Below are 24,045 nucleotides of genomic sequence, written 5' to 3' on the forward strand. Positions count from 1 at the left end.
AGTGCATGCCGAGCCAAGCTCATGCTGAACGGATAGTATTTCCAGCTATCTGTGTTACCTATTAAGATCAAATAATTAGAAGACATCAAGTTGTGAGTCTGAAATTGTGTATTTTTCTGCCGTTGTACATAAAATTTCAATAGTCACTGATTTTCTTTTGTCTTAATATACTGAATGTGAATATGAAGATACAGATAGAAATATGTACTTATCTCTCAGATACCATTTTCCTCAATCTGGTCTCATCTGGGATTGAACTGTTTTGGGGGCATTTTCTATCAAGCTTAAAAATTGTGTTACTTTTACATGAATTGTTCAGAGAGTCCAGTTGAAAATTATACATTTATGTGTGTTAGTGGAACTGTCCTCTCACTTTACTGCACATTTAAAGTCATCAGTTTTTGTGGTGGAGTGTTCAATAGCTTTAAAAAATACAAAGAAGTAGTTTATTTTACTTGTTTGTTTAAGGTCTTAAATGTCCAGACCCACATGCAACTTAATTGCCTTTCTCGTGTGTCTTCCTGTGATTTTGACAAAATGAGTATGAAAATTTTTGCTGTAGTTTAATTTTTTTCTTGTACTTGTCTATATTAATAAGCTAGTGTTACTGGCTTACTGATATGCCTAATCATTTGGTGCTGGACTGGAATTTAAAACTTTCCCATTTTGTCTTTACTTTTTACTATATTTAAAGCAACGAGACTCCTTATCATTTTATGTACTATCAACATTTAATTGAGTCAGTAGCATAAATACAGATAGGATTCAAAGTGGCCAGAGCTTTATTACGACTCTTTTTCAAAGTAGCCCTAGATATACTTATAGAAATAATCTTCCTCCATTCCCAGTTCCTCTAATTTGTTGGTAATAAAAAAAAAGAAGTAAATACTAAGCAAGCAATTGTGGTAAGGCAACATAAGAGGAGAAGATATACTTTATTTATCCCAAAATCTGGAATGTCTTTTGTTACAACACATAAACAAACAAAAAAAAGTTCAATACAACAAGCAACTATCGGCGTATATTTCATGGAATTTAGTAAGTATTGAAACTGACTTTGATGACTATTTTGTCATCACAATTTACATGCACGTTACATTTTAGAACAACATAATCCATTTATGTTTGTAAAGCCATAGATATATCTATATGAGCTGATATGTGATTTCGTAGTAAAGATTATATGTATATCACACTGCACTGACACAGTTTATCCTACAACAGATGGAAAAGTTTACAGTAGCAGACAAAGTTCAGCCTGTCTGCACAGTCCCAGCTGTCCAAACGCTGCTCGCTCAGTGAGAAGGCTGCACAACGGTGAGTCCAGGTGGGACACTGAGGCAGCTCCTGCTGGATTCTAGACTGCTGGTCGTCAATGGCCCTATCCACCCACAGCCAGGTGCCAGCTAGGTAGCGCAGGCTCATCCACACATGGTCAGTCTCTGCTGCCTTGCTTGTTTGCAGGACTTGAACCAGTGCTGTCTTAGAAAGTAAACTGACCAGTTCCATGTTCTGGCTGCGACAGTGCTCGAGTGCTTCCTCCCATGTTTTGTTTTCTTTCACCAACACCATGTTGTTGTGAAAACAGAAGAAGGTGAATTTGTTCTCACAGTTCTTTTTAAGCCAGCCAGCTTGACTGAATACAGCACATTTTTTATTTGCAGCTGTATCATTCCCTTTTGTCCAGTTGAAGAAAGATGCATTTGTTCCTCCTGACCACTTCCAAGTGTCATGGTCATCACTGTAGAGGCCAATCCAACTGTCTTGTTGAAGTGATGCGTCATCTTCTTCCTCTGAATCTGAATCAACAAAAGAAGAAAGTTGAAGCAGTGCATCTTCTTCTTCCTGATTTTTGATTGAAGACAGATCAGTGTAGTGCTCTCTGCAGTATGTTCTGGCGTCTGACCAAGTCATTTTTATGCTAACATAATGATTGTGCCCAGGGAGGATGCCAAGGGCCAATTTGAACAAAACTGTAAGAATGAGGAATCTGAGAGCACTTATCTTCATCTTGAGTGTACAAGAGAGTTCCCTATTGTGGAATGACCTTGTTCTATCAGGGGTTTTAAGGAACTTGAAGGAGCAGCAAGCATCCAATTACAATGCATTGTAGGCTGTTATGAAAATGCACAGGTGTACTAATTGACGGCAGTTACAAATAAGGGTATTACGTAAAAACTATGTAATATAGTTATGTAATATATACATATATGTACATACGTTTTAAGTAATGATTTTATGGATTGTGGCAATATTTTGTGTTATCAACTTACACCCTGGATAAGAACACTGTGTATTAACTCTTTTTTTTTTTTTTGCCTGTCCCGTTTGGTTCTTTTGCCATCAGAATTATTGTCTAAAGGCAAAGAAAGATGCCCAACGGATTTACTTTACCAAATGGACCATCCCGGCCTTGCCGTATTGGTCTATTTGATTCACCTTTGCTTTTATTGTTTATTTTATTTTATTTTCACTTGCTACACACGGGACAGACATGACTGGGGGAAAGAAAAGGGAGAAAGAGGAACGGTGATAAAGGGCAAAAAACAAAAACCAACAAAACAAACAGACAAAAAATACATATATCAATCACCTGGATCACCTGTTGAGAAAGAAAAAAGAGAAAACAAGCAAAAAAAAAGAGAGCAATATAATAAACAACATCATCGCGATAATCTATGTGAATATAACAGTAAATACTAAATATTGAATATTATTGTGCAGCAGGTAGGATCAACAGCGCACAGTGTGCTTTGAGGTAGGAGCCAAAAAGGGTGTAGTTTGTGTCTGTGTACACCTGTGAGCATGAGCGCGCTTGTCTTTAAAAGGTTCCTTCATGTAATGATCTGCTAGAGGGTGTGGGGAGCCATAGCCCTGTCCAGGGCATGAAGCAGGTATGAAGGAGATCCAGGCTCCAGACATCCAGAGGCCCTCAGAGCACAAGAGACCAAGGAAGACCAACGGAGGGGCAACCGTGCCACTCTCCTGGAAAGAGCTGAGGAGAGCCCCAGATGAGGGGTCACTCAGCAGCTGCGGAGCAGAAACCAGGGGGGGTTGCAGTGACGTGCCCGTGAGCTCCGCCGGCAGCCAGCTGTGCCAGAGTGACCGAGCCCCAGACTGAGAGGCCGAGGGCACCCCACCCCCCCGAAGGGGCCCGAGCGAGCCCCAGGCTCCAGGCCCCGACAAGCAGCCACCAGGAGTGAGCCGGTGCGTACCTGGACGCCCATCCCCGGACACAAAGAACCACCAATGCACCGATCTCTGAGGGCGTCTGCCACTGGCAGGAGGAGTGGTGGGGGGAGATAGGCCTCCATACCTTGGAGGGCCTGAGATGTCCCTAGAGAGGTGGCGTCTGATACCCGACCTGACATATAGACACAAACAAACAGGCACAAACAGATACAAGCATCCATTCCCACCCTCATGCTCTCATATGCAATTACTCAGCACTCACCCAACGTGGAGACAGACATAAATAGACACTGTACACACAATCACACTCCCCAAGCGTACTCTATACCCCAGGTCTAGGTACCCTTGCCCCTGGAGGGGGAAACTGCACCCAGACCCAGGTAGTGTTACCCTCTTCCCTGGGGTGGAGAGAAGCAGACCGCCCCGACTCTGCAGCAGCAGGGAGGCCCCACAGACCCCAATCGGATGGCCAACTCCTCCTCCCAGCACCCCCGCCCCAACAGGCAACAGAGAACGGGGGGTGTGAAGACTTTGGAGTCTTCACTGGGTATTAACTCTAAAGGAGGGGCATGTTTGTGCCCTTCTTCATGGGAAGTTGAATCTATATCTGGTGTTGAAACTGTCCTGTCAGTCCCAGCTTCTTGGCATAACTCTGTTATAAGTTGTGTAAGGCATGCATAAACATTTGAGACAGCATAATTCAAAAAATTACAAAAAAAGAGAAGAAAATAAAAAAAATCTCAATCTTGAGATTGAAAAGTATTTAACATTGTGTGTGTAATGATGGAAGTATTCTCTCCTTGTACCTTACATGCAAACTCAGGGCTATTAATCCATGCAGTCTGCTAATGGTATGTTTTGAATGTTTCATTTGTGTTTTTCACTATGAAAATTTACACTTCAGCATTTAGTCATGCAGGCTATTTTCTGTACTGCCTTAGTCAAAATATTGATTTGCATTTCATTAGGTAGCATGACTGAGAACCTTGCATAATGTATTCACAGTGCCACTGTTAAACTCCTATTCCTTTGCATGTTCTTTTAAATTTGTTCATGTTTACATTTGTAATATAGTCAGTTTTAGAGTAACAATCAAGATAATTGTGTCCTCCAAGATGCATATTGAAAAACAAGTTTGTGCTAATTTAGTGTAGATGGAAGTAAATATATAAACAGCCTATAAACTAAAAAGCCTGAACTGGACATTTGTGCTCAAAAACTGTTTTAAACTGAGCTAACTGCACCCAATTAATTTTGTTAACTAAATGTAAAATAGTACATTTTAATGGAATGTGATCTAATTAATTTACTTACTTTTATTTACCAAGTATATTTATAAATTTCAGTGGCATTTTGCTTTTATTGCTTCATGTTTATGAGGGCCAAGAATAATTGTTTTGAGTGTAGTAGCTAGCTTACTAATAAGAGACTAGAAACTGAGGATTTACAGTACAACTCCATATCTTAAAAATCACATTCTTTGTTGCGCCATCCATTAGTCTGCACTAAAGCTTATGTGTGTTACACATGTCTGGAGTATGCAAGTCCTTAATCCAGTCGTTGATTATTTCCATTATTTCCAAAATGTTTGTGAATATTCCAGTGTGGATATGTGTTGTATTACTTATAATACAGAGGCATATGTAGAGTCTGTTAAGTTTCAACTTGGAGAGATAAAAAAGCAGACACACCAAAAGGAAAGTAAGGAAGTAAACCTTGTTTTAAGATTTCCACAAGGCTAGAGATAGGCAGATAGAAGTTACAATAAATGTCAAGTCTCCTAAAAACAACTCTGCTTTTTTTTTAAAAAAAAGTATGGGACTGGAGGTGTTGTGAATTTTAAATCATGAAATGTTTCTATTCATATATCAAGTAAAAACAAAGAAAAGGAAAGAAAAACACAACTCGGCTGAAAACAGCCTGCAGTGATATTGTCAAGAATCACAGTTTATAAATCAGACACAGGCACTACTAACAGAGAAAGCAAACTTATTTACACGTGTAGTATATCAAAAAAGAAGCCAGTTATTTAAAAGAGAAGCACAAAATGTGTATGTGTCTATCAACAAGGTGATAAGAGCAGCCTTGGGAATGCTGAACTGACGTGTGCCAATGACATTGATTGTATTTGTCATTGTGTCATTTGTTTTCCTCCCACTTTTCCCTATAAACTTGACCTGCTGCTGTGCTTCATCATGTTCTGAGACAGTGGTAAGAGTAGAGAAGATCTTGATTTGTTGAAAATAAAAATTAAACAATCTGTACATTAGTGAAAACCATGCAACCACAAAAATAGAAATGCACTTTGTTCTCTGAAACAATTCAACTTTGATCAGAGGTCAGTTAAAAAAGTTGAACTTTTCACTAGGCTAGAGTCTAAAGCACTGAGGCAACTGTGTTATTTTCAGCGGACTTTTACTGACATGAATAGCTTATTAACATTTTTATACCTCAATGATACCAAAAATCATGATTGTTGCTATTTAATCATTTTCTATGCTTATGTTATGTCAACAGATTTTTGCTATCTGTAATAAATGGAAATATGGCTTCTTTTTTAAATTGCAGTTTGACAATTACCTGTGTATAAAAAAAAAAAAAAAAAAAAAAAAAAAAAAATGCAGCCAATTCAGTCAATTCATAAACTAAATTCCATTTAGTTTATGGCAAATACAGAAGCGTTTCAAAAAAAGTGATGGGAGAGTGTCAGTCCTTTTTATAGCCGAGTCAAACGGTATAAAAACTGGTCACCATTCAGCTGCCTGGCTTCACTGTTTCACTGCAACACAATTGTTGGTTGAAATAACAAAGCATCTTCTGCTTCTTTGTCACGAATCAACATTATATGACATATATGGCATTATTTGACTATCCTACAAAGATTGTTTCAACTATATTAAAAAGTCAAAAGACAAATCCCAGTCAGTCAGCGTGCATAGCGTCTCTTGAATTTGGCAAAAGTAAGTATTCCCAAACTTTTCACATTGGAGGAACAGTCCCCGCTGTCATTATATTGTCAGCAGGGACTTTGTTGTTGTTATCATTCAGAATGGCATGGATTGAGGAGAGAAAAATTGTTGAATTTATCTCAATTTGCACACTGAGGATGAGAGACCAGTGGGTCCCAGAGGATGACTGGCAAAAGAGGTTGAAGGTGTCGTGATTCACATCTCTGTGTCAGCCACGGGGGTCTGGGTGGCAGAGTGTCCATTGGTAGTGGGAGTAGCATTGGTCCCATTTTCTGGAGGAGACTCTCCATTGACAGTGGGCTTATCAACTGGCTCCTGGGGCAGGGGTGCAACAGACACCAGTGTATTGGCCTGGTTCTCCTCATCAACCTGAAAAGACTCAGCCTAAGAGAGAGCACAGAACCAAGACTTCATTTCATAACTCATTCTGGATTAGGAGAGGTTTAACACAGGCCAGCTACGTTTTAACATACAAGCCACATGGTGTGTAATTGAAAATCGATTTGTTTTTGTGGGAGTTGTTTAAACAAGCACATTCTCAGTTAATGAGTACTACAGTCTTAGGGTGTGTGCTATTTCCTTGCAGTTTCCACACATACTTGCTTTATTATCTTTCTTGGCGAAGACAAAGTTTGAAAGTGAGATGTTTTTTTTACTCTGTCAGTGAGAAGTTTGTGGCCATGACTGATTCTTACAAAAGATCTTAATGAAAAACGCACAGCATCAACAAGCTGTTACACCAGCAATCACATGGATGTGCCATCATACGTAATGTACGTGATGTTCTTTAGATAAAAAATTAAACCATCTGTATCCCCCAGGCAAGAGGCTGAAGCAGAAACAAGAGAAAGCACCACCTTAGCTTGCTTACTCTATTAAGTCAGGAATTGACTGTAAGATAATAACACATGTGATCTCAGATCCATATGTACATTTTTTTTCTGGAAAATTTACAGTCACTGTGTACTTTGGTTAGATCAGGTCAAAGGTTAATTTCAGCTATTTACTCTTAAAAAACATTAACACAAACCCAGGCAGGAAGGTAACTGTTATAATTTACTTCATTGCTGCTTTTAAATGAAACACAGCGCCCACAGTGGCTATCATGTGAAAAGTAACTATTAAAAATCGTGGATTTTTGGCAATAAATCTACCCACCAGTCGGACTCCTTTTGAGTTCTTGCGGTGCGTCTTGAGGTAATAACCAGCCACCAGCAGAGCAGCCAGCAACAGGCCAGTCAGTAGCAAGGAAACCAGTACCAACTTTGAGTTCTTTCCCCAGCGAGGAACAGCCTCCTTCACATCAGTCTGATTATAAAAATGTGCACAAAGTAACATTAGTTGAGTGTTCAGTCATAATTACAGCACTTGTAGAAAACCAGAAAAAAGATCACTGTAGAAAGTGAAGTGGGCCCCATGAACTATATTTTTTTACTTGGAGAAAAAGATCTTCATTATCCAGTGACAGTGCCTTGTCTAATGAGAGATTTTGGGGGAAAACCACTCCAATCTAAAGCCTATCTTTCTGGCAATGTATCCATAGTTGCTACAATATATCTCCTGGCTTCAAAGCAGTGTCAAAAAAGATGCCAGTAAGCAGATAGACAGCATAATGAAAAATGAAATGTGTCAGAAAGAGGGAAATTGCTTATAAGTTTGTTCAGTGTATGTTGGAACAGGGAGTGAACTGTAGAGTATGACAAATGCAAAGAAACAGATGGGTGTAACAGGCACACCCATAACCAAATATTGTTCCCTAGGTATTAGAAAAAAATGTTTTGCTGTTGACAAGTGGATTGTTTGTGGGGTTTGACACCAAGTGTCAGCCTGATGCCTTTGAAAAAGTCTCCAAACTCTTTTCGTATTTCGTATTTTTCCCATGAGTAGCTTCCTGTCGAGTTTGATTATGAGTCAAGTTTTAGAGGCTCTTTGGTGCCCTCGTGCTATTGCATAGGTTTGAATTTTTATCTATCCATAACAGATAAAGTGACATTATGACACAAAGACAAAAATAAAAGGTAATTGGCACTGAGATTACATCCAAATTATACGACTATACTGACACCTGTGTGGAGTATTTCTGCAATATAGTGTACTCTAGGTGGGACTTTACCTTGTCTTTTATGTTGTCGTTGTTGAACTTGTTAGCCATGCCTGTAACATCATCTGTAAATACACAAATGTTGGTGTTTTTACCGTCACAAGGTAGACATAACCAGAGGGTGCTATATTGTTGGACAAGATCATTTTTGCTTTAAAAATTTATTGGTGTTTTTTAATGTTTAAGGCAATAAAGAAGATGACATTAATGCAGATTTTGCAGGAATTATAACTCCTGCCAGCAGAAACATAAAACGCTTATCATAGGATTCATCACTGAATATCAAATTTCAAACTGAGCTCATTAAAAATCATATTGGTACTGACCTTCAACATATTTCCCAGACACAAGGATTTCATCTGAGTTGTTTTCCTGATAGATCTCTAATTTACAGTCCTCACTACATAGCTCTTGTAGAACGCTTTGAATTTTCACTTTAGATTGCTCCTACAAAAAAGATAACAAATAAAAGGTAATTAGCACTGAAACAGTTTTCACATGTCAAAATCTAGAATAAACGTGAAATTCATTGCTAATACCAAATCATTAGCTCCGTTCAAAATCACAGCACCAAACCTTCAGTATCACCTTTAATCTTTCTCTCATTCCCTAATCCCTTCACGCTCAGTTTCAATTCTCTTTGTCTTTAATCCAATCAGAGCTATCACAATTCTGTGTGCTACCTTTTCATGTAATCTGATCCAAACAACAGAATCTACCACACTGTAGCAGCCCTTTATCTCATTTCAAAAAGGAACAGATGGCAGGACACAGTAACAGACAGCTAGGGAATGTGCACGCTTATCTGATAACTCGATTTTTATTTCAGTTTCCCTGCAGTGGCACCTGAATGTTTCAGTTTCATAAATGAATGCACTGCACTAGATAAGCCTTTCAATTACATATTTAGCTGGATAGCCAAGACCTTATTTTGCAGGTCCATCACTGTTTTATATACAGTGTCTCATATCAGGAATTTTGCATGCCATTACTGAAATACTTCACTCTTTAAATAACGCAAGGGTAAATGCCTATATACCCTACTCTGTTTCAGTCCCTCCCTGTGAGCAAGGTTTACTCTCTGATCTGAAGCACGGTTCATTTCAGATCTCGGTTTCATCCTGTTTATAACCATAGCAGGATAAACTGTACTGCCCAGTTGTGATAAACTTTACATGAACCATTGTTGTTGTTTAATTTGCTCTAGATTAGAGCAAAATTGTTCCTCTGAAATGACAGTGAAAAACAGAAATCCTTGGTAAATGTCTTTGACTGGTGGCACAAGAACCCCCGGTGTTATTTTGCTGGTTACAGTATATTCTTCATTTTTAAAATGTCAAACAAGGCATTTGCTGCTCAGGCTACATGAGAGCTGTAGCTAACTGAAACCATATCTAGTGAGTTCAGACCTCCACATAGCTTTGTAGACCTCAAAGCTGTTATGCTTAGACACTGGAGAATGTATATTTCTAAACACAAACACAAACACACCCACACACACACCCACAGTACTGCCTGAGGTCTCTTTACATTATTCATTTTACAGTAGCGGTGAGCTTCCCATCATGCTCCTACTCCCTCTGCACTCATAGCACAATACATCCCCTGGATTACATACAGCAGAAATATCTTTGGACATTTCCTGGGCAGCGTTTTTCTCTAGCTTCACTGAGATGTAACAGTTACTGCCTTCAAAATGAGGAAAAATTTCCTGCTGAGCTCATGTTTGCCTGATTGCCAGTGGGAATGGCAAGTAAACCAATCCAGGGAATATTTTTCTCTCTAGTGCGGTTGGTTGTTTTGTGAGTGTGTTGTTTGTGTGAGCACAGGATGAAATGTATGCAGGAATATTTTAAGATTCTTTGTTTTACTCTCGGCTATTTCGTTCTTATTACCTGTATTATTTTGTATATTTTTCTTCCTGCTACGTCTTCCAAACATTTTCATTGTACACCGAATATGAGAATAAGAAACATGACTTACACAGTTGGAGGATGCCTTGAGTTTCAGACTGACAGCACTTCTGTCTTCGATAACCTCTTTGCTCACGCATCTGACATCATCCTTTGGCACCGGCTGTAAAAAGAGAGAAACCAAAACTCTTAACCTTGATGTACCCTTCTTACCATTAGGCTGCAGCATGGCACCAGCCCAATGTAGCCAGTTCCTCTAACCAGTGTATATACACAGAATTCGATTTAGTGTTGAATTCCTTTGTTGCCCTTTCTAATAATTGTATCATAATTTGATCCTATGTGAAACAATCATCTTAATGGCACATTCAAAAACACAATATCTGTAAGTTATTTAAATTAAATCCACTAAACATGAAACAATATGAAACACATAAACAATGGAAATTTACAAAATGGAATAGAATTAAATTTAACTTCATACAATGCAATAAGGAAGTCAATATCTTACGCATGTCGGGTGTCCTGTCATCTCTCTGTTTTTAGGTTAATGTCATTCAAGTGCCTAAAAAGTGAAGTATTAATGCGCTCCTCTGCTAAGCTACTTTTTAAGCTACTTTAATCATTAAAAAAGGATGTTTTTAACTGTTATTGATTTTCTGAGCGAGTCCAAATAACATTGTCTTAATTGCAAACATGTTTGATGCTCCCAGAACAAGGGGGGAAAAAAAATCTAAGTCATACTTTTAGGATTGAGCTCAAATATTCAGAGATGACAATTTGTATCAGTTTTTGCTGCAGGGATGACATTTTTGAGTTGATGAACAAATGCAAAGGAAATGTATTTTGTATGAAATCAATCCTTATTTTCTTATGCAAAATCAGCTACCACTAATCCTTTTTCCACATCAGGAATCGTTTGCAAATAACGTCACGCCTCAGTATAATTTGCAACATTTGAAAATTTGATGTAAAACCAGGTGTCCCTCAATGTTCTATGCTTTTGCAGCTATATGTTATTCTAAAGTGAGTATTTAAAGTAGACGTCTTCAAATAAGAAGTAAAATGATTTGTTTTGTCCTTTTTTTTTTGTTTTAAATCACATTTACTTGTTTCTATTCAACAACATGCTTTTCTCGGTCTACTCTTCCAAATAAACTTCAAACTAGTAACATTGCTTTATGTTATGACAGCCAGTCTTACCTTTGGTTTATTGTTAGGTCCGTCACCTCTTGAAGGTGCTGGAGTATCTGATTCCAGAATTTCTGTGCGTACCACAAGTGTAAATTCTGTTGCACCAAATCCCTTCTGTGTAGCTTCAGTTTGACTGTAATCATTGTTTCCCGGCTTCTGTGTAGTTGTAGCTGCTGTAGCTGCTGTAACCACTTGATTTCCTTCTTCATCAATAGGAAATACCGACCTTTGACCTTGTGAATCATTTGCTGAAAATATAATTCAGTTGACATGGTTAATATGGTAAATAGTCATACAATACACACAGTTTCGATTCCAGGTGTTTGCTTAAAAAAGGTGGCAACTTACTTATTATTAAGTATTGCAGTTTGGTTTGAAGTGTGTGTAGACAAATGAGTGGGCTATGGTTTTAGAAAATTGCGTGAGGTTATATGCAGTTCATTCTGAAAAATTATGATATTATTTCAGCTACAGCAATCCATTCAGCCCAGGGGCTTAGGTACACTTTAAATGAACTCTATTAAGTATGTGTCTGTTCGTAGGGACACTTTGCTGCCCTGTGTTTACAGGTCTAAGATTTTACATTTGTTCTGATAATACCTGTATTCATATAAGAGTTGTCAGACAACTTGGTATTTTTTCCGTAGATTGTGACTCAAATATAGTGCTCTTTTCTTTTTTCTTTTTCTTTTTTTTTTTTCTTCTCATAAGTGAGTCCATTTGTCACACACACAAATAAATCTGTACAACAAACCTCAATAAAAGGTATTATTATTATGTAATATATAGTGTTTCTTACCAGGAACTTCTAATGGCTTTTGGACCATGTCTCCACGTACTATCGACGATCCCATATCCGGCGCTGTTTCGTTTGTCTGCGCCATGACTCCTGCTGTTAAATCAGAATGTATGTTAAGTATAGGAAAGAATCTTTCAAGGGTTTGTTTTGCATTCAGTTACACAGAAGAAACATGACTTATTGAGTCAGTTGTCCATCATCTTAATTTACCTATGCAGCTGTGATAAGAAAGTAGGTCGGAGCTGTTACCACTGATGGCAAATTTAGCCATCGGAGGTAACAGCTTGTAGCATGGATGGAGAATGGTTTTTAAAAGTGTACTAGCTTAATGTCAGTTATTATCTTAATGCCTGGACTCGATGAGAGCTCTTCAGTGTTCTCACAGTATTATTTCTTCATGTCCCTCGAGGCCTCTGGAGTGATGGAAGATTAGGTAATAGATCGTAGTGCAGTAAATAACTAAAGTCTCAGATCCACGGATCACATCACAAAGTCATTTACTCTGAAATACAATCTTTTTCGCTTCAAGGTTTTAAAAAAGATCCTACGTTTGCAGTCACTTATTTTTGTTTAGACACAAATGGAATGTACAAAATAGTTTCCTGAACTGTATTAATTTGAGAGGAATGGGTTTCTATCAACCTGTTAAATGCCCTGATTGAATGTGCTGCTGAAAGACACCAGGCAATGATGCCACAGCTTTTTCCAAATTATAGAATTATGTAATAGGTTACGGCACAGTTGTTCATTTTTCAGGAGACGTGTGACTTTAGGAAAAACATCTTTGATTAATTTCAAAACCTGTAATAACCTGGACTGCTTTAAAGACACATTTGATTTTTGTGTTCGTTTGCTGCTATGCTGCTGCACTCTGCAGTCACTGACTCGAGTTCTTTATTGTGTTTTTGTTAGGGGTAGGATCCAAAAGTCCATACAGGGCACGCAGCGTTCATTCCATTTTACCCAGCTCTCCCTCTCTCTGTCTAACAACAACAGCATTACCTCACTCTCAAAACATTCCCATAATACCGTTCTTCTGCAGATCTCATTACTTCTACACTCTTACTAAGTCATTCCTTATTGTCCCATATTAAGTTTGTGATTGATTTCAGGTTTCAAGTTTGCAGTTGCTCTGTACTGCCCCCTCTTGACCTAAATTGACTTCATTTTTGTTTGCACATACAGCTGTTACACATTACATAGATGAACATTAGATTTCTGTGTAAATTTAAGCTGACATTTTACAGCAAACAAAAATTATAAATGGTATATTTAATGCGTAGCAATCAATTTAATTCCTAGTATGGACGTATATTCATATAGTAGTTTTCTATTCTTATATAACTCACAGCACCTTACACTACAAGGCACTTTTAACTTTTACATAAATAGTCATACAGATTTTACTTTCTGTTCAGGAAGCCAGAGTAGGAAACTACTTTTGTACTTGGATCCTTTGGCATGGAGAGCATACAAACTCTCTCCACAGACAATATTTAACAATAGATGGTCACTAGAAAAAGTTGCATTTCCTGCGAAAATGCAGTGTGAATGCCGTGTAGTGGAATCTGCTGAAAACAGCTGAAGAAGCAGAACTTTCTGCTGAAAAGAGGTAAAAAAAAAACTAAAAATTCTGCTGAAAAGAGGTGAAAAAGTTGAACTGTCTGCTTAAAAGAAATTGATGACATTCTCCCTGGCCCTCCGAGTATCAAAACGGCTGCTCATCTCACTGAGCTAAAAAACAGCTCACCCCGGCGAGCTAAATCAGCAAACACACTTGTAATGTGGTTCAGTTCATCAAAATGGGTCAAAAAATGGCATAAAAAGCTAAATATTTCAAAAAGTATAAAAGTTATGAGCACCAAGAGATATAGCAGGAATTAGCAGGAAGAGCTGAACATTTTAAAGTTTGAATGGTGAAAATAATATGAAAACTGAAGTAGTTAACCAGCAAAGAATGGAGCAACTAGAATAATAAGGTAGAAGAAAGAATATAGAGGAACAGGATCTCAATAGTGTGAAATGCCGTAAGGCATTCACACAATTAACTATTTAAAAATCCCTGGCATTTTTGTGCCATGCTGTTTTCTAATACTTAGGACCCATTACCAAATGCTGTACTTCCTCCTGGGCTTTTGCAGCAGCAACCTTCAGTCGCTCTTTGTTTGGGAGTCTCGCTCCCCTCCACTTTTTCTTTGATGAATGAAAAACATCTTCTTTTGAGCTGAGATCAGGTGACTGATTTGACCATTGAAAAATATCCCTTTTCATTGCCTCGAGAAACTCTTGCTTTGCTTTCGCTGTCGTTTTGGGTCGTCATCCATTTACACTGTGAAATGCTGCCTGATCAGTTTTACAGGATTTGGCTGAATCTGAGCAGAGTGTATATCCCTGTACACTCGATCAGCAGTCACATCATCAATGATCATTATTAGCCCGGTTCCACTGGCAGCTATAAATGCCCGTGCTATAACATTGCCTCCACCATGTTTGATAGATGATGTGGTAATCTTCGGATTATGGGCTGTTCCTTACCCTCTCAATACTTTTCTCTTCCCATCATTTCTGGTAAAAGTTGGTCTTGGTTTTTCAGAACTGTGCAGCCTCTTTTAAATTTAGACAAATTCTAATTTCTTTTCTTGGAGTCATCTCTCTGTCACAAGCTGAGGTCTTCACATATGGGACACGTGTTTACACACTGGTGACACTGTGACACATTTCCACCAACTTCATAACCCATTGTGACACGCAGGTGCCACAAGTACAGTGTAAACATTGTGTGTGCTATAGCTAACAGGTGGGATGGTAATCTCTAAGGAGTTCCTTTGGCATGATTAGTGTCAGCAACTGTCTATTGCAGCTGTCATGTGAGATCTGGTTTGCACTTTGTCATTGTTTTTAATTGCTTTAGAAAACACATAAGGGTCAGTGATCTCTTCTGCATCTACATCAAATTTACAGTAAATTTATCATATGAAAGTCGCAAATATGAATCCTCTGTTTGACTTCACATGCACACACTCTGTATCTCTAGTTTACTTTCAGAGCAGGGACCATCTTCCCTTGTTAAACCTGTCTTTGAGATCCTTTTCCAGCCTGCGGCCTACAGCTGCCCTCCCTCCAGTCCCTCCATGTCTGGGTGGTCTGTCTGTCTGTTTATTTTAATGGAAAGGAGGAGGTTTAGTATGGGTGAGATGGTAAGGCATAAATTAGGTTTTCTCATACAAACGTGACATACAGCAAAGGCTAAGGCTGAAATGTGTTGTTTCAGCTCTGAGGTCATTTTCTGTACTGGATTGACAATTAAAACCCAGTCAATTGTGTTGTAAAACAAAAGTCTAAAGATGTACACTGTGGCTGATTGTTATGTTTAGTCCTCAGTAACAGTCTGGCCTTTGAAGCAGACTCTGCTGGATGCTGGGGAGATGTTGTGGTGAATGAAAACGAAAACATTAGCAATATTTTAACATATTTGCTGGATAAAATTCAACTATAATAATGAAGCAAGAGCATCTCAAGTACATGTTTAGAATTGGCTGCAACACTTTTATAAAGCAAAACATGCGTGTTTAGCTTGAGGCGAAATAACACAGGGCTTTCTGCAACTCTGCCAACATTGCCAGTAAATTCTGTCCAGCTCTCTGACCAACCATCACTCATTACACGCAAACAAGTTTTCCTGACAGACCAGAAACCAGATGGAATGAAACCTCTGCAATATAATTACCTCTTATGATCAACATTTACAAAAACATTTGGATCTGAGTTTGATCGCATTGTTTTGACTGTATACCTAACAGTGCTGCTTTTTTGGTAGATTGTTTTTACACTTGCCGTCTGCTTTGGTTATTGGTTTAGAGGCAAGTCTGTTATTTAAAGGTAGATTGTAGTCTTGGCCTTTGTGCTGTAATCGATACAGTGGTGTTATATCCGTATTTCCTCTGTGAGGTCAACAGATTTTCTAACAGCATGACCTTTGAACTCACCACCACCTCACCTCTCTTTACCTTTCACACATTCATTCAAACGACAGCTAAATGGGACTTTTAACTGGGTTTACTGAATTCTTATGGTATGGTATGTTTTTTGTCTTTCTCTGTTTAATGTTTAGAGAGGTCAAGATATCAGTCATTAGCCGTGGGTCTAGCTATCACTGCACAAACAAGGCAAATGTAACTGTTGTAATAAACCTAGATTCCATATGTTATTTAGCGTAGGCCCTGACTTCATTGCCCTCTTAAAGATTTTCCCACCAGATTGCTCTGAGTAAAGTCTGCAGTCTGGATATGCTAACACACACCCCCCATCTCTTGGGACTCTGGATGAAGGAATGTGGCAGGCTTTGGAAGGAGACGAGCCCTCGGTTCCACGCCCTGCTCCCTCCCAACCCTCTGTCTCCCTTCACCCTCTCCCAGTCACGCACAGCTAATCCCAGGCATCCAGCGAGATGAGATTTAACTTCAACCTTCACACCTCCCACAGCATATCATTGCGTAAAGCAGTTTTCTTTCTTTCACGATGTTCCAGAAAGTTTGCAAAGATTGCGTCATGGTGTACTGTACATAGGGTGACCAGATGTGTGACCCAAAGACTTTTTCCCTCCCTCTTTCCTTCCACATTGTGAGACTGGGTCCCGCATTTTGATTGTTTCTAGTTAAGTCAAGGGTCAAAAAGAGACACGCTGATTAAGGCATGTTATTGGTACTGAAATTCCTAAATGGTCACAAGCAGACAAAAGGGATTTAACAAATGTTGCAACAGAAAAAAGGGAATAATGAAATAATACAAATAATATTGGATATGACTATTAAAAAAACGTAGTTTAATTTTCTTTTTATTGTACTCATTTTACGAGGGAGCTGCAAACACTTTGATTTGGCAGATTTTTTTTCATTGATGCCCTTCCTGATGCATCGCTCAAGGGATCTGTTCTTCTTTATTGACAGGTTTTTATTTAAATTGTCAAAATGCACCCATGTGACTGCAACCACTCTGCATGCTTCACTGTATGTATATGTGAAGCATGAGCCAGCTGTTGGATGCTTTCAGTGATCTAGCCTTACAAGCCTTTGGCCTCCTGTCCCACCCTGGCTTCCATAAAATCCTGTGATACATGATCACGAGGGGAGAAAATATAGCATCGTGTGCCCGTGACCTCTGGCCTCTGCTGCTTCTACTGATGAGAACCCTGTAATGTGTAATGGGGCTTAGTGAGGTGATAATGGTCTACACACATCAGTTAACCACCATGTTAAAATCCCAGTGACTGAAGCCCCACTAGCCCCCGCCGCCACAAAAAGTTTCAATAGCTGTAATTCACAGTTTGTTCATTTTTTATGGGGAACCAAAAAATATGTGTATATATGTATAGAAATGTGTTGTTTTTGATGCTAAACGCCAACACTCTCAACACACACACTGTAAACACTCTCAAAAATCATGATCATACTATATATACTTGAAATACTCTCTTGTCAACAGGACAGGAATGTCTTGTGCAGTGGTGAGTGAATGGAAGCTGTGGAACAGAGTAGCAGGATAGATCCATAATGAATGCCATAACATCCCACATGCTGTTTGATCAGCACTGCGTCAAAAGCATGCAATGTATAAACATATAAATTAGTTGCAAAACCACAATCTTTTATGAAGTATATTGAAAAAAGACTTTAAAAACAAAATTCTGCAGGCATTCTTCAATTCTAAACATATTTGTATTGCTGCAGTATAGTATAAAAGAATCCCTAAAATAATTTCTTTTTAAAATAATTAATGCCCAAACATGGAAGAAAACTTATTTTACTGTCATTAAGTGGAATTTGCCTTCATCTGAGTCTATCTCGATTTCAGGCAGGATTACAGAATGACAAAAACAGCATTCATTGATTTATTTATAGTGTTGTTTTCTTAAGGAATGTTTTCATAATTTAGTATCAGAGTTTGTTAAGCATACACTATGGAATGTGACATTGGAGCAGAGTCCCGTAGGGTTAAACATGCTCTGCAACTCTACCCTCTTTGAAACAACAGTCTGTTGACCCCTACTATCTTGACCCTCCCCACCCCCTACTGCACCCTCTTTGCACCCCCTACCCTGTCATTTCTGTCACACCAATTAATAGCAGAAGTCAGGCCATTCTTCTCTCATGGCAGCAAACCAACTGGATCTTATGGTTTCAATCAGGCCAGTGAAGCAGAATCTACCTCACCCAATGCTGCCCAGCTGTAACATTCACCCAGCCCAACCCTGAAGGCACTGCAGCTTCTTATCAAGAGTGTGATGCCTGTTTCTAGGGACCACAATCAGGAAACATGACATCTGTTTTCAATTGCAAGCAATATATCACTCCCCAACCCCTCTCACAGACTCACACACCCACAGTCACTCTCTCAGTTGCCCGCTAAAGTTTCACTGCCTAGTGCGTTTATGAAATGAGCCTGTCTGGTTTGAGTGTGTGCAGGTAGATCCTGTTACAGTGTGATTCAAAGCTGAGGATCAACTGCTAAAAGGCTTTACGTGGATTTTGTCCAGAACAAATTTAAGATTATACCTGTTGAAAATCGACGGGAATTATCATAGCTAGCACACGTTTCTGGGTGGTACTGAATAACAGTCATCTTAATGCATCAAGAAGTTGAACTAACTGCACTTAGTCAATGCCCACAGATTCATTCTCTGTATCTGAAACACTGACGTTTCAGATACAGAGGGATTTGAAACGTCAGGGGGAAAAAAATCTCACTGCCGGGGCCAGATGGGTGAGGGTACTCCTCCACACAGCAAAAAAGTCAACTGGAGACTAATAAACACAGATGCTTACAGCAACATTTCATAACACTTTCATTAATCTATCTTCATATAATTAACATCAAAAATTGCTTTCCCAGCCATAACATGGCCAGTTATCACTTACACATACTCAGATATGGTGTGATGTTGAACTAGAATTCTTGTTTAATTAATATTAACCTTGGTCATTTATAGCAGCGGTCCCCAACCTTTTTTGTGCCACGGACCGGTTTATGCCCGACATTATTTTCACGGACCGGTCTTTAAGGTGTCGCGGATAAATACAACAAAATAAAACTAGTATCGGTACCGAAAAAAAGATTTATTCATAACACACGTGAAAAGACCCAGGAAAACCGAGTTAACGATAAAAACGATAACAAAATAACGCTGAAAACCGATAAAAACCCTGAAAACCATACATTTCACACCTGAGGCTCAACTCTCGCGGCCCGGTACCAAACGACTCACGGACCGGTACCGGTCCGAGGCCCGGGGGTTGGGGGCCACTGATTTATAGGATTTCCTTGCTTGACTAATTATCAGTATTTCAGTTGTACCACAACATATATAATGAATATCTTGAAGTTGAATCTTAAAGTCTTCTCTTTTTAATGCGCTCCAATAAAAGTAACAGTTAGAATGTTAATATTTATTAACTCCAAGGATAACACAATGAACTCATTCCATCCATCCATCCATTTTCTTAATCAGTTATGCACCTCAGGGTTACGGGGAGCTGGAGATGATCTCAGCTGTCAACAATCTGTTGCTGACATTTTTCTGATTCCTTTTGCTACATCTGTGACTTCAGTGATTCTTCAAATCAGTTCACAATGAAGTCAGCTTAAACTGTTTCATGAAAAATGAACTCATTGTCTGGGTAACATGCTTGTTCACAACATCTGTATGTCTACTCTCATTTCATCAGAGTTATATAGTAAACCCATCTTAATTTTATATATAGATAACTGCAATGCTCACATCTCCTTGGTTGGAAAGGCAATTCGGGAATAGGGATTGTTGCCTACGTTTGAAAACTTGATTCTGTGGTTGAAGTATGCTTAAGCTTAAGTGGTCTGTTTTTCATTTGTACTATAATATCTGCTATCTTCTTTATTGCTATTCATCTTTATTTGGCATGCCCATTTGGCCCAGATACAGTGTCAGATGCTTTGAGCTGCTTTGAATTAGCACTTCTCATCAGAACACTCTTTTTCTTATCCAACTGGAGAATAAGAGTTGTATCCCTCCGGATCTGAATCGATAGCCCACTGTTGGTTGAAACTATATGGGTGCAGTTTTATTTTGCAAAGCCGATGCAGCTGCCTCCCTTTGCTGATGACCTCAATCCCATAAGTTCTACATGCCATAAACGGGACATGAGGTTTGAATTAAGTCCCCCAGTGTGTGATTCATTTGCAGCCACAACAGAGGGCACTCAAGATGATAGTAAAGCATGAGCCAAAGAGCTTGAACGAGAGCTGTTTTTGTTGTTTTGAACTTTCCTATGCCACTATTGAATCTTAATATACATTTTCTTCTGCTCATATCCTATCTTTTATTTTTGTCTTTTTTTTCCTGTCACCAAATGTCTGTTTACTGGTATAAAGCTACAGATAGGAATTCTATTCAAAACTGGTTTCAAATGAATTTAAAACATTTGCCACATTCCTGAATAACAGGGGAAAATACATATATATATGTTTTTAAATTAAGCTATTGTAGGAATTAAACTTTAGAATAAGTCCTGCAGTGTGAAAAATTTGGTGACATCATCACACAAACATGAATTCCAAATACACTACTGACTGTGGAAGTTGAACATCCTGATATATCCCCGATGGCTCCGCAAATCTGTTGCTACTTCACCACAGCCTTTTTTGAAATGCACATTAACATGCAAACCCCACACCCTTCTTCCACGCACGCTTCAACTGGCCTCACGTTACAACCAGCTAAATATAAATACACATTTCTCAAAGTCCTTGAAAATCATGGGAACCAGTGCTTTAGAAAAGGAAACATAACACCAGAGGAATGCCCATAAATAGTTCTGTTGTACAGTAGAGTGCAATACAAAAAAATAACTAGATAATACTTAAAAACTGTTTGGCTGTATACTCAAAAGTTCAAAATAGAGATTTTAACTTGAAATATCATTTCAAACTTCACTATACCTCCTCATAATTTTAAAAAATCACCCTCTAAAAAAATCCCTTTGTTTGCCTGGGCAAACTCCAAAGTAACCTTTTTCTGAGAAATATGTTGGGGAAAACAAATCTTTATCAGCTGCTTTTAGAATGTATATAGATCTATTTTATGTTGGAGACAGTTAGGATTCCTGAGAATCAAAGGGTTGTAGGGTTAAAACCTGGATTCAACTCAAAGACCATTCAAACAAACGCTGCTCCACCCCAACCCCACCCTTACAGTTCACTCGAACTCAGCAGATGAGCATGCGATCTGAGAATTTGGATTCTTTGCATTTAGTATTTAGTAACTTACCATTTAAAAATGAAACGATGAGGAGCAAAGCAAAAGGCGGCATTATGCAGGGCCTGTGTGTTCTCTGTGCGGAGGATGCTGCCATTCTTGTCCTGAGCGGACACACGTCCAACGGGTGTGAGTAAAAAGAGAGGGAAAGAAGACGAGAAGCTGGTTGAGCCAAGGCACTTTAGGGTTTCCTCTTACCCAGAGCAGGATGGTGTGGATAAAGCACCACTTGTGTTCTGTCAGTTTTTATATAGCCACCCCCCTTCCTGCTTCACTAAGGCCCAGCCCTACACCCCGTCTTCCACTTTAACCCTTCATCTGTGCCCCCACCCTTCTAGCAGGCAAAAGCAAGGCAGACATAGGAAAAGCGAGTAATGAGATCTTGTTGGGGTGTTGTGTGTTTTTTTAAAAAACCCTCTGCATTCTTTAAATGCCTCTCAATGTTTAGATTATATGTGCATTAAAAAAAGTGGTTCAGTGCTTGAGATATCCATTATAGCAGTGCTGTATTGTGTGAAGTGTTTTGGTGATCACTGTTCATTATTTCATCCATTCTCTGACTGGGCAACAATGTCTGTTTGAACTGTGAACCCTGTCTGGACGGGAGCATTAATCCATTCACAATAAAAGGTGATAGCTCACAATAGGCTGTGACATTCAAGTCCTTAATAGGCTTAAAGAAATAGACCGTGGAGCAGAATATCATACTCGAAACAAAGGTGCAATCCACTGTTATGTTAATAGCATTAATCCATTTCAGTGGCCTGCAGTCCTCACTACTCGGCAAGGCCATCAATCAATGCGAGTCTTGCCAGTAGTTGAGACACCACAGGATACGCTTAAACCTTTCACACTTCCACAAAGTCCTGAAAGCATCTAGCCCCCCTGCAACTTGAGGCTCTTTGCTTTACTTTTGTTTGCTTTCATGCTAGCACTACTCATGCTCTATGTGAATTGCACATCTGGAAACACTGGTGAAGGTATGCTAAATGAGTTGTTAAAAAAAAAAAAAAAAGACCCACCCTTCTAAGGCCAAGAGAAATGAGCAACAATAGTAAGTCGAGGAAATTCACATTCGCAAGGAACAGTCTTGTAACTTGATACCAGCAGTGCCCAAATCTCCCCTGTCCCTGTTTTAGCCCCATCCTTCCCCCAGTCATCTAATTTCCTTCCTGTAACACCCCCACCCCCACCATCTGCAGACCTCTATCAAACATTGAGCTCAAACAGTGGGATGCTGAGGTGGGCAATTGGCTCCTTACTGTGAGCCCAAGATGAGCTTTTGCTGAAAACCTCAAGAAAGAAAGCAGTGGTGTACCGATGGCCACAGCTGTAAGCCATCAGTCATGCCACCCCAGTAAAATATTAATTACACTGTTAGCTAGTTAAGTATTTCTTTTACTTGAGTCCTAATGAATCACAACTTGATTAGTCAATGACAAGGCACAGATTTTACCTTTTCCTCTCCACAAATCACAACAAGAACAAAATTATAGTTTTTTTCCCCATTGTATATTGTTTCTTCTGTAACATTTTGTCCAATAAAGTTGATCTATTTCCAGTCATTTAAAGTCCCACATTTTATTCTTTGTCTGTCATAGGGAGGTTAGGCATGATTCCCAGTTCAAAATAATCCTTGCATCTTACACAGGGCTTTGTGCAGCCCCTCAGTTTATCAGCTGTTTAATAAAACCTGTTTTAGCGTCTCGCTGTTAATGCTCTTCTCTAACGTTCTTCAGTTTGAGAAGCTGCGCCTTTCAAACAGAAGGTTTGAACAGCTGATTGTTGGGGTTGCTGTTCTCTCTGACATTGTAGTAATCTAATAGTAGAAAAAAACTTTGGCGTGTAGCATTTAGAGCTCTATACACTAAGCTTTTGGCTCACAAGGATTACTTGTTGATCTAATTGCTAGAATCTTTGGATAAAACAAAGCCTATAGGAAATGTCCATTGTGAATTTTTAATTTATAGTTTCTCTGAACCCTGTGTGCATGCATGCGCGTGTGTGTGTCTCAGTCAGTCTTGGTTGTAAGCGCATTTTCAGATGTCATATTCAAGTTTTTGCTTTTTAGTTCTATAAATCATGTGCATACGCCTTGGAGCATGTGTGTTAAATGCTCTCTGAAATGTATGATGCACTGTCTCATGGGCAGAAATACTTTGCTTGTAGTTTCTCACAGTGAATCCCCTGTAGATTTACCCTGTACTTTAAAGACCACAAAAATCTCAAGCTGTTGCAAACCATTTTGTAAAAATGTATTGTTTTTTTCATTTGTATGCATTCTTTTCATTTCTTTTTTTCTCATTTTATTCAGTCAACACACACTTGCATTCACATATACTCACCTCCTTTTGCAATCAAACACAGTAAAAGAAAGCATGTTTGCCTTTTAGGCATATGTTAGACTAGATCATTGTTGGTAGTTAATTTCTCTTTTGTCAATGGTGTTTCTAAGGTTAAAATTAGCCAAAGTGTGCTGAGGAAGATACATTAACCTGAATTGAACCTGCGCCAGAATTTCACTTCTTTAAGGTGTTTCAGAGGCGTCAGTGGCGTTTTATCCATGCAAACTCGCTTGGTTGTTAATTGGA

The 24,045-nt window shown here is 38.8% G+C and overlaps 1 protein-coding gene across 1 annotated transcript; it reads right to left on the bottom strand.

Annotated features, from left to right (window-relative positions):
* Positions 1 to 5,818: 5,818 nt before the first annotated feature.
* On the bottom strand, positions 5,819 to 21,655 carry si:ch211-286o17.1 (hematopoietic progenitor cell antigen CD34). The gene is made up of 8 exons (XM_063472865.1): positions 21,467 to 21,655; positions 12,169 to 12,261; positions 11,379 to 11,617; positions 10,246 to 10,338; positions 8,589 to 8,709; positions 8,275 to 8,327; positions 7,320 to 7,469; positions 5,819 to 6,545 (listed from the first exon to the last, which is right to left on the bottom strand). Exons 1-8 carry the CDS (start codon positions 21,549 to 21,551, stop codon positions 6,357 to 6,359), a joined length of 1,023 nt encoding a protein of 340 aa, XP_063328935.1. The 5' UTR covers positions 21,552 to 21,655; the 3' UTR covers positions 5,819 to 6,356.
* Positions 21,656 to 24,045: the final 2,390 nt, after the last annotated feature.

This window comes from Pelmatolapia mariae, linkage group LG5 (genome assembly GCF_036321145.2).
Source record: "Pelmatolapia mariae isolate MD_Pm_ZW linkage group LG5, Pm_UMD_F_2, whole genome shotgun sequence".
Classification (NCBI taxonomy): Eukaryota; Metazoa; Chordata; class Actinopteri; order Cichliformes; family Cichlidae; genus Pelmatolapia; species Pelmatolapia mariae.

Bases quoted from the DNA above. Each gene is read 5' to 3' on its own strand.
- si:ch211-286o17.1 (XM_063472865.1), bottom strand. From the start codon at position 21,551: ATGGCAGCATCCTCCGCACAGAGAACACACAGGCCCTGCATAATGCCG. The intron at 10,339-11,378 runs GTAAGACTGGCT...CTCTTTTTACAG, and splicing joins GACCTAACAATAAACCAAAG to CCGGTGCCAAAGGATGATGT. The intron at 7,470-8,274 runs GTAAAGTCCCAC...TTTTATAATCAG, and splicing joins ACGACAACATAAAAGACAAG to ACTGATGTGAAGGAGGCTGT.